The sequence below is a fragment of the Aspergillus ruber genome (assembly GCF_000600275.1).
Source record: "Aspergillus ruber CBS 135680 unplaced genomic scaffold scaffold00030, whole genome shotgun sequence".
Lineage (NCBI taxonomy): Eukaryota > Fungi > Ascomycota > Eurotiomycetes > Eurotiales > Aspergillaceae > Aspergillus > Aspergillus ruber.
Window position 1 is genome coordinate 321,913 of NW_024467326.1, and position 10,784 is coordinate 332,696.

The window sequence follows — 10,784 nt, forward strand, 5'->3', positions numbered from 1 at the left end:
CCCACCTTTCATTGTTGAAACCTCGTGGTCCCCGTACGGCACTGATTCATCATGCAGTCTCGCTTCTGGACAAGAGACAGAGCAGAACATCACCATGAAAAGCAGAATCTACTGAATATTCACTCGTATTGCTCCCGACATGTTCATGATGCCAACATAAATGGTATACTAGTTATCATAGCGATATTCGTGCATCGACATTCTCTACAGTATACGATATCGTTTCGTCACCAGAATCACGCACGAGCCCTAGTTGGTTCGTTACATTCGCCGGATTACGCATGTTCAGATTACCCAGAGCTTGACACAGGCTACATGTGTTATCACATTCGGTTGTCCAGAAGGCGACGAAAGCAGGTCGGACAGTCGGTGAAAGACATTGTAAAGTGGCAAATGTGCATGTATACGACTAGGGCTCGTTTACCAAAAGCAGTAAATGTTACGTACCTCGCAGCCGAAGTCAATATAGTGTGCTGACTTCCGATTTCGCTACCGGCTCCTGGACTCGCCATAAGTCTAATCGGTAAACAACATTTCGATCTCGCAGCACTATAATGACCCACACAACGCTATAGATCTAAGCTAAACACGCTCATCATGAACAACTCCCTCTGTCTTCTTCGCATCCTGCTCACGCTGAGGAACGTGCACGTCATGCGACTTCCAGGCCCTGACACCTGTATCGAACACGTAATCGATCTCTTCAAGCGACCGCTGCGCCGTTTCCGGATACAGGAAATAAACATGCAGTGTCATCACGGTGCAGAAGACCCCGAATATGAGATATGTTCTCCACTGGATGTTGGTAAACGCCGGGGCTACGAAGTAAGCCAATGCGAAGTTGAATATCCAATTGCCCGCAGCAGAAAGCCCGACACCTTTGGCACGGTACTTTAGAGGGAATATCTCGGATGAGTAGATCCAAGCCGTTGGAGCCTGAGGAGTCAGTACCTTATACAGCATATATTTCTGTTGAAAACTTACCCATGTCAATCCGTAAATGCCAGTGAAGATGTAACTACAGGCAATAACGCCCTTGCCTGGTGCGCCGGCAATCACCCAACGCAGGTTCTCGTTACCGTTGACCGAGTCGGCGTAGTGTCCATACGTTGCCATTGTACCGGCGATGGCAAAATGTAGCGCCATGCACAAAATTGACCCGGACAGGAGCAACATGCGACGACCGGCTTTGTCGATGAACGGCAGCACGACACCAGTAGTGACCAGGAAGATGACATACTGAATGATGGACGAGGTTAGAGATTGATTGCCGCCCTGTTACTGAGTGTTAGTTGGGTCACGAACGCCATTTCAGATGCACTTACCATATCAGCCATTTGGAAAATGTACACAACGTAGTACATGGCAACATTTCCTCCCAGAAGTTGCTGCCACACTTGCACGCTGATTCCGCACATGGTCCGCTGCCAGATACGCGGCCCAAATAAAGCCAATATCGAAATATCCTGCGACTCATGCGCCACGCGCGCGGCTTCTTGTACCTCCTCGAATTCCGCACGTACCATCGGGTGGTTGCGATCGCCTTTACCGTGGATCAATGCCAGCGTATCCAAGCATTCTTCCCAGCGTTCTTTCCCGGCAAGCCATCGCGGCGATTCAGGGAAGAAGATTAGCGCCAGGCCGAGGATCAAACCAGGGACGGCCTGCACGCCCCAACAAATCCGGAAAGCCGCGGGACCTGCCACGGATATCGAACAGCCGTACGCGATGAGATACATGACCAGGATGCCCCATTCGATTGCCCATTGTTGGATGCCCACGACTCGACCGCGGATTTTCGCCGGGGCCAGTTCAGCCAGGTAGACACAAACCTGCGATGACGTCACGCCGACTAATCAGTTAGCATCGACGATTGCTTTCGCTGGGAAGAAACGTGAAACATACCTGCCAACCCGCTGATGACTCTACCAGCTACCAACTGGGCCACGCTGTGTGTGCTGCATTGGATCACCGCACCGATGATCCAAACCGCCGATGCTATCATCAAGGACAATCGACGACCCAGATAGTCAGAAATAAACCCAGCCACGATGGCTCCGGCAAACGAGCCGGCCGACATGGACGCCGTGATACCGCCTTGCAGGTTCGAGTCGGGATGATCGAAGTACTCCAGATACTGGTCGGCCCCGATCCAGGCACTCATCGAGCTCACATCAAAACCAAACAAGGCACCGCCAATGGTGCCAAAGGCCGCCAAGACTGCGAAGCGTCAGTGACATGCTATCGGATGCAAAATGGCAGACGTACCATAGATGTTGGAAATGCGATACATAACTGCTGCTCGACATCTTCTGTCTCGATGAGAACTGAGATATATAAAGCCCAGTCGTGCCACTCGGTTAGGCTGTATCGCAATGCGGAGGTGCTGTGGGGGTCTGGGGGGATCGAGACCTGGGGTAAAAACCAAGACGACGATCCAGAACCAGTCGGTTATTTGCGTTGAATTCCGGCTGATTGCTATTAACCGAATGCACCAATCGAGTATTTCCCCAACGGGCAGCCGCATGTCAAATAAATTAACCGCGGGGGTAAGGGCGGAAAATTCGCCCGACTGTCAATCGTTCTGCTTTCGCCTGTAGCCATGTGCTCCCCGTTCGGAGGTACAGTACAATGGACAAATCGTCAGTCCGTACTCCATGGATATTATCTTCCTGGAGACCATAGAAAGCAGAGAAAGGGTACGGGAATTCCAATCCTCCATTCTCGGTCATACATTTTCGCTTCAAGGTTACAGGTAGCTCATGTCGTTGTAGACAGACACCGACCGGCTGTCTGATCAAGTCCGTTTATTTGGAATGGGATGCTATCAGTCGATGGTGTAGTATACGAAGTGAACCCGAGTCGTGTGATCCATCCATCCCCCCTTATTTGGGATGTTGTACGGAGTACGCAGAAGACCGGATCTTAACCACATGGACTGACCGCAGCCAATACAACCATCCTATGGTACGACACGGTTATAAACGATCCTCTGGCTCGCCAAAAACCGGGGTATATATACTTAAGACAAATGCTTGATCGAGTATGGAGTGTTCATTGCTTGACGACTGACGCTGGATACCAATGTAGAAAGCGGTATGAAGTATCGGATATCGCCCGACCGTATCTTGCACAAATTATGCAAATTATGGGCAATACAAAGACCGAATCATGCTGGCCAACTGCTGCACTTCGCTCCGAACCCACGGCATGGCATGGTGATAGTCCACCTCGAGCACCGTCCGACTCTGTGGGTTGAAATACGTCTCGGTCTGCTGGACACCCAGGTGCAAAAATGGATCGCGCAGCCCGTGGACATGTAGCGTGGGCAGAGTTATGGGATCAAACGAATCCGACGCGTCGATGTCTTCCTTTGTTAATATGTATTCCAGTTCGGTTCTTTTCAGTCCCGAGGAAGAATGACTTACGATGGCCGCTCTCTGCCTCCATCGGCGCGCCCCCTCCCATGCAAAACACTCCAAATGCTAATCGGATCCTGCCTTTTTCGCCCAGAGTTTCTCGCCGCTGTTGGTCGCGTAGCAATCCGCCGACGATTCGCGTTCCCTGACTAAACCCCATGGCTCCAACCCAGTCCTCCGCGCCTCCCTGCCGCTCCATCAGATCCAACACCCGTTCGACCCCATCCCGCCCGATCCGATCATAGCCGCTGCCGTCGGATATTTCGGTTCCTGCATTGTCCTGCGTAAACCATGATCGGAAGGGGCCATAGTCACGGAAGGCGGGGAGGACGCCAGGACCCGGAGAGCGCTCAAAGGGGGCATCGAAGAATACCAGGCGGAATTCGGGCTCGAGGAGTCGCTCGAGTTGGGCACATTGTTGGCGGTAGATCTCGCCGTTGGATCCGCCGCCGTGGAAACAGGCAATGAGTGGCATATCGTTTGGTTTGGATTGGTGTATTTGGTGGATTATCGATGCTGACGGGCGATGAGATGAGGACAAGGTTGCATTAGCTATTGATGCATGCCGCACTGTAGTGTGATGTATCTCGTAGCTTTCGCGTGCGGATACTTCAACTAGAATGTAAGCTACATTCCGTAGTTATACGCGAGGGCGCCAACACAAGCCTAACATTCACCATGCCGCGCTATCACTTGGTTTTCCAGTCAATACTCGCTTGCTGTTCTATCTGACATGCGATGCCACTTCAGCAGACCCACAGAAGCGCTGCCACGTCGCGCATCACTGCCATACATCATCAACGTCGTCCTAAAAATAAAATGTCCCATCTCGATATTTATTTTGTTGATGTTCTGACTGTTATCATGTTGAGTCGTAGGTATAACCATGGTTCCAATACTTATCTTTGCAGCGCTAGTCGGCTTCTACTGCCTCGTCTCTTGTCGCCGGTATGTCGCTTGTTTCGCGAGACGACAGTCCCAACGTCGGGTGATCGTCAATGGTCACACCTTCACCGATCGTACGGACGATGAGTCGACGCAGCAGCCGAAGCGCATCCAAAAAGTCCGTCGCGCATGCTTTTTGTGTACAAGAGAAAATGTATCGGCGTTAGCAGCTCTGGTTCTGGCGGAGCATAATCCGGACGTGCAATTTGATGTCGTGGATCGCGATGTTCGACGCATTGCAGCATGGAATTCGGATTGTGTCCCTGTTTCGGAGCCGGGAGTCGATAGGTTATTGTTTGATCATGCTGCTGTGGAGGAGAAAGACGAGATTCTGTACAATGAAGAGGTACATCGGAAAAGACGACTGGCAAATGTGGTGTTTTCCACCGACGTGACTGGCTGTATTGCTGCGGCCGATATGATTTTTCTGGGCGACACGGATACCAATGTGAGTTCTCTATACACGTAGTCAGAAAATATGCTGATTTGCAGACCGTTCGGACCATTGCCCAAATCTCGAGAGGCCACAAAGTTATAGTCTATAAAGGACGGGGTAATACCAAAGCCATTCGCCAACGGGTATGTATCTGGTATCTGTATATATATGCATTCTGACATGGAGAGGTAGCTCGATAAAGCCACAACCGCATCATTCGATCTTGTTGCCAACCCTGACTTTCTTGTCGTGGGCAGCATTATTAGCAATCTTCTACATCCTACCCGTGTTGTTATTGGTAACTTGGCCGACAAGCATTCCGCTGAAGCGGCTGCATTGCTGAGAGAGCTATATTCCTGGATTTCCCCAGAACGCATTATAACCACAGACATCTGGTCTGCAGAATTGGGCCAAATAGCCACAAATGCCATGCTTGCACAGCAAAGTGCCACCTTCCACGCTCTGAGCTCCATCTGTAGCCGGACTGATGCGAGTGGACCACACGTTTCGCAAATAGTCGCGACGGACCCGCGTCTGACAATCCGTGCCATTAGCGAAGCAGGATTACTAGACGCAGACCAAGACGGTCTGCGTAGAGACGTCGACTGTCTCGTGTACTTGGCGCAAGAACTCGGCCTGCCCGAGGTAGCCGAGTACTGGCTGTGCGTGATGCGAGTTAACGATGCGATGAACCATACTATCGCACATCGCGTGGCATCGTGTCTTCCCGATAAACCTGGAAACGTGGCTTTGCTGGGGTTTTCAAACGGAGAGGGTACATTAGCCGGCGTGGGTTTCGTCCGGTCGCTTGTACAACGCGGCATCCCGGTGCACATCTACGACCCGTACATGACCGGACATGAGATCCTGACAAGCGTGGACTGTAACTCCGGTGTTACAGTGATGGATGATATGTACCAGACGGTATCCGGATGTAGTGTGGTGGTACTGCATACAGACCAAGGGTTGGATCGCGAAGTCAACTGGGAGGCTGTGGCTGGGCTTATGCAAGCACCACGATTTTTTCTTGATCCGTTCCAAGTCATGGGAAACTTGGATCATTACGGGTTTCGAACGTTGCAGATGGGAAGGCACTACAGTAGACCCACCATCGCAATGTAGTGCCGTAGAATTTTATGTACAGAGCACGAAACGTATAAGCCGCGCATCTATTCATCCATTTCCGTGCACGTAAGCGACTACAGTCCCTGGTCCATCTCCCAAGGTTCTCCACGTACATGTCAATTTGTATTCAAACAGAGTCTGCCCTTGCAGCTGTACGGAACGTTTTAGATACATTGTTTATACAATGAGTTATAATTATAACCATGTCCTCCACCTGTATACTAATTCTGTACATAAACCTATGGTCTTCCCTCTTCCCTCTAGTGTCATGCTTTCGTGCGCCCCGTCTTTTCTTCTAGTCTCTTTATTGCTGGTAGTTATTAGATAGCACCTGGACTTATCCAAAAGACGACTGACTGATGAGCTAGGGAGGACGTGCGAGTGGAAAATACTGTGATGTTGGCGGAAATCGAGAAGAGAACTAACGACATACTACCCTCCTGTATCCTATTTATTCAGTTGATTCAATTCTTTGCTTCTTTGGTATTAGATCACTCTTTCATATATGTTCCCGCATACTTCCTTCGGACACCGTCCTATCATCTACAGTTTCCGTAATGGGCTCGAATTATAACATGGCGCCCATCCATATCTCAACCAGGGTCGGTCTCTATACTATGGCAAAAAAGTCATGATTATATAATGCTAGAACCCTATAATGATGTCCTTCGGCATACGCACATCGGGCAGTATCGCCGTAAAATATGGCGGTCAGTTTTGCAATATGCCTTCGTACAACAAAGTGGACTTTCTGAAGATGTCGTCAATAGTAAGCGCTGTGCTGAATGTCACCAGTGATGATACTTAGTGGTGTGCCCCAATATACTACCGGAAGTGCGTCATATTGTCTTCGGTCAGGACCGATGTATTCCATCTTTTAATAGGTAACCTACTTCAATCTATCAACTACATACTCCAGTATAATCCGGTAGCCAGTATCCAACCGTCGTGTGTTTTTTTTTTTTTTTTTTTTTTTTTTTTTTTTTTTTTTTTTTTTTTTTTTTTTCTCCTTTTTCCTTCATCTTATTCCCTTTTCGTCCTTCTTCGCTTCGTTATATCAACCCGCTGGTATCGGCCTGACATATCCGTCAGAGTAAGCCCCCGGCATAGCGGTCAGTAGGCTCGGCACGCTGAATGGGTAAAGTACTACCAAAACCATTGGATTGGAAGGCCCTGGCCCTCATTTCTTTACCCTTGGAAGATATAGACGCATACGAATTTATAGGAAGCGAGGGGACAACATTCTACAGTTTTCCCCTTCTTCTTTGGTCACATCCAAACTAAAACGCCAGTATTGAGTGACATCAGAAAAAGTAAAGGCCCTGTCACGAAGTACGGGCATTCACCAACAACGCAAGATGTTTGTAAACTTTGGCCTGTTTGAATATAGGGCAGGAACCCCCTTCGCACACTAGATAGCGCAGCGCTGGCAGGCCCAGCTTCTTTCTTTCCTTCTCCATGTTAGTATTTCGATAGAGAGTCTACCAATAAATTTATATTGTTCGAGACTGTCACATGCCCCAGCAATTTGCCAATGTAGCACACCGTAGCAACTCTTCATCAATATGACGTGGACAGAAAGTCGCGTGGCAGTGATTAAATGATGAAAGGTTATAACAATCAATTTCAGCTTAAAGTAAAGAATACTAACAATACAAAGAGGCAGAATGAGATCGACAGTACATTACCCAATACTGATAGCACAAATAGCAGTTCCAAGCCTTAAACAGTACAGTAATCCACTCCTCCGGCTTCCATATCAGTTTGCATTGATTCTGCCAAACCGCAGATATCGAACAGTTGCCGCGGACCCAATCCCTTTGGCGTGCCTACAATCCCATCTTTCTTCAAACGCTCCAGTGCTGTCCGGATTCCCAAATACGCTGGGGCCAAGGAGGCAAAAGAAAATATCATGATTCGGAATCCTATCTCCGCAGCCTCCCGAGTCGTGATAACCGGCCCAGCACCATTTTCAACCATGTTGAGCAATAACGGCCATGGACGGAGGTCCTCAACAGCCTGTTTTGCCTGCTCTATAGAGGTAAATCCCTCGAGAAGGCCGACATCTGCTCCAGCATCACGAGCAGCTCGCAAACGCTGGATGCACTCCTCATAGCCAAGCTGCTGGAGCGCATCAGTACGGGCAATTAGAACAATGTCTGATCGCAACCGATCGATGGTGCTCTTAGCCGCCCGGATACGAGTGAGATATTCGTCAAGAGAAACCACTTTCTTGCCTCCCAGATGTCCACAACGTTTATTCTGAATCTGATCTTCAATGTGGAAGCCTGCAACGCCAGCTGTGATGTACTGCTGCACGGCTTGTGACACCATTAAGGGACCTACTTCCCTCGTCAGCTTTGTCCAGTATACTAGCGAGTCAAGGCATACCGCCATAGCCTGTGTCCATATCTGCAATCAGTGGTGGTCCAAACGGCTCAAGGTGAGCAATCATCTCCGCATTGGTTTTCATGTCATACAGCTGCGCGAGACCTAGATCGGCCTTACCCAATCGTGACGCTGTCGTTCCTGCACCAGTCTAAAAGTTCAGTCACAGTGTTCCAATTTGGGGATATGAACACATACCATATACATGGCCTCGAAGCCAAGGTTTAGCGCTATTCTGGCGGAAAGTCCATCATAAACACCAGGGCAAACAATCAAATCATTCGATTCCTGTAACATATTTCGCAGCTTGGCTGCTCCAGACATTTGCTGCTCATCATCAATCTTGTTGCAGTGACCGTTGACACCGTTGGAGCCCATGACTGCCATTTTATCATTTGTTGTGTTTCTGTCTTGTTATCACTTCAAATTCATTTTAGGTTGAGGTGATGTAGGTCCTTTTATATCATTTCCCATGCCCATTTAGGGCAGGATTGTACGGACCCCCGCGCCCCGCCTCTCCGAATGATAAAATCTTCAGCATCATTTCTGACAGCGTGGCACGCGCCAAAAACAGGGTGCAGGAAATCAACCGATGCCAAGGGTTGGCATAACCCTATATCCTTGATTGAGGCCAAACAGTCACACTGGGTCTCCATTAACAGCATTGTGATGAAGCATAAGATCTAACTGAGGAACTTTAATCGCATGTTTATCTTACTGTTAAGCATATCAAATACTGGTTACGCAAATGCTGTGGCGGAGGCTCAGGTTCTACAACAAAATATAGAGTTACAGAGGAATAAACTCCACACAGATCAGAATTACTATTGATAGGTAGCTGGATAGGCCAAAAGATCCGGAAATATCTGCCTTTTTAAATTATATTTATATACCACTTATAATTGTTTGTTATCAGTATATATATCAGAGGCCAAGTGCAGAGAGATTGGAATTCTGTTATTTCAAGTCTCGTCATATTAGTATTATTGTTTTGAGCCATCAGCAAATTTGAGTGCTATTGACATAGATAGTTTTTTGGGAGCATCTCGTTTCCCCCAGCGCAATGGTACTACCAAGCACAGGGCAGTGCAGTTGTGACGTGCTAAGCCGTGTGCAACTGCTCTGGAAATTGAAAATCGCCAAGGTCCATTGACTTTCTGCGCCGAAGCTGGCGTGGCGCAATATTCTTATAAAGCTCAAGTAATGCACCGGAATCCCACTATATGTGACAATGTTGCACCCAGCGGACGTCATTGCCTGAGTCTTAAGTTAGTTACATACCGTTGACTTCCGTATACGCTAAAGGCTAATTGATATGCTCGCTACTCTGACCAATCAGAACCTGATTTTCCCGCCTATCTAGGACGTACTTCTTACCTATACCTGATTGTATCCACGGGGGATATATGGAGAGATGATAGGATCGGGGGACTACGACTACGCAGCCAGCATCCGTTTATTATCGCCGACGAATATTATGTCTCTTTCAACTTCTTTCGCATTGATTTCCCCTAGTAGTTAGCTTGATGGCCGCCAGTTTATCTAGATATACGCCTTACGACAGATAGTTTTCTCAATCAAACTTCTCCTCTATTCACTCCGAATAGTGCCTAAGACATTGCATCGAGCACTGTAGTTGACACATACGGGCGATTGGAATATCAAACTAAAATTACTGTGAGAGTGAAGGGTCCAGTATACAAGCGAACGGGATATGTATTAGGAATCAATAAACAGGATAAGCTACGACCAGGCTATCTACAGGTACATAGAGAAGACGCAGTTGGTTGACTGCTTGAGTGCTTGTCCATCTAAATGTGCGTACACACCGGTATATGCCGCCGGATCCGCGGAACTTGACTAATCGGCCCGACGTTATTCCTTATCACCTTGAAACGGGAGAGCTTCGGGGCAGTGGTGCCGGTTCTCCGGATAGCCGCACAAGACTTATACATAGAGGATGGAGAGGTTATCGAATTATCGGAGAGGCTATCTACCCCGCAAGGTTCGCTATATACATGCGCTGGCAGTGCGAGGTATATAGTCCCTTTGGTGGTCTCTTAGTCGGATAACCTCCCCACCCTACGAAACATACTGCTTGCGAGAGGCACAGGCCGCAAAATCTAACCATCACCAGGACCGAATTATTCAGCGTCCACCCAATATCCATAATAAATTGTAAGGCAAATCTCGTGGTTCGGAATTTCCATGTCATGACATGTCAATCCTATCTAGCGAAACCACAGCGAAGGGAACGGGCTTCGCAAAATCAGCGGGGAAAGAAGACCCTGTTGAGCTTGACTCTAGTTTGACATTGTGAAAAGACATATGGGGTGTAGGATAGGTGGGAGCTCCGGCGCCAGTGAAATACCACTACCTTTATCGTTTTTTTACTTATTCAATGAAGCGGAACTGGGCTTCACCGCCCATCTTCTGGCGTTAAGGTCCTTCGCGGGCCGATCCGGGTTGAA

General features: G+C 48.5%; 4 protein-coding genes across 4 annotated transcripts, besides 2 other annotated features; 1 reads left to right on the top strand and 3 right to left on the bottom strand.

The window, feature by feature from the left end:
• Window positions 1–582: 582 nt before the first annotated feature.
• EURHEDRAFT_463928 (sugar porter family MFS transporter) lies at window positions 583–2,293 on the bottom strand (the record flags this gene model as incomplete). Its single annotated transcript, XM_040784917.1, has 5 exons — window positions 583–936; window positions 985–1,275; window positions 1,326–1,852; window positions 1,906–2,220; window positions 2,269–2,293. 5 exons carry the CDS (start codon window positions 2,291–2,293, stop codon window positions 583–585), a joined length of 1,512 nt encoding a protein of 503 aa, XP_040635705.1.
• Window positions 2,294–3,054: 761 nt separating this feature from the next.
• On the bottom strand, window positions 3,055–3,894 carry EURHEDRAFT_518081 (uncharacterized protein; the record flags this gene model as incomplete). The annotated part of the gene is made up of 3 exons (XM_040786630.1): window positions 3,055–3,074; window positions 3,155–3,367; window positions 3,429–3,894. The coding sequence occupies 3 exons, from the start codon at window positions 3,892–3,894 to the stop codon at window positions 3,055–3,057; spliced, it is 699 nt and encodes a 232-aa protein (XP_040635706.1).
• Window positions 3,895–3,980: 86 nt separating this feature from the next.
• ugd2 (putative UDP-glucose dehydrogenase Ugd1) lies at window positions 3,981–6,084 on the top strand. Its single transcript, XM_040778029.1, has 4 exons — window positions 3,981–4,041; window positions 4,170–4,812; window positions 4,857–4,943; window positions 4,993–6,084. Exons 2-4 carry the CDS (start codon window positions 4,306–4,308, stop codon window positions 5,920–5,922), a joined length of 1,524 nt encoding a protein of 507 aa, XP_040635707.1. The 5' UTR covers window positions 3,981–4,041; window positions 4,170–4,305; the 3' UTR covers window positions 5,923–6,084.
• A 1,563-nt stretch (window positions 6,085–7,647) lies between these two features.
• EURHEDRAFT_463791 (isocitrate lyase/PEP mutase family protein) lies at window positions 7,648–8,637 on the bottom strand (the record flags this gene model as incomplete). Its single annotated transcript, XM_040784906.1, has 3 exons — window positions 7,648–8,270; window positions 8,317–8,464; window positions 8,512–8,637. The coding sequence occupies 3 exons, from the start codon at window positions 8,635–8,637 to the stop codon at window positions 7,648–7,650; spliced, it is 897 nt and encodes a 298-aa protein (XP_040635708.1).
• A 1,669-nt stretch (window positions 8,638–10,306) lies between these two features.
• Window positions 10,307–10,528: a sequence feature (Protein overlapping with rRNA (EURHEDRAFT_416013, EYE92019.1) was converted to a misc_feature.).
• Window positions 10,525–10,683: a sequence feature (Protein overlapping with rRNA (EURHEDRAFT_463915, EYE92020.1) was converted to a misc_feature.).
• Window positions 10,684–10,784: the final 101 nt, after the last annotated feature.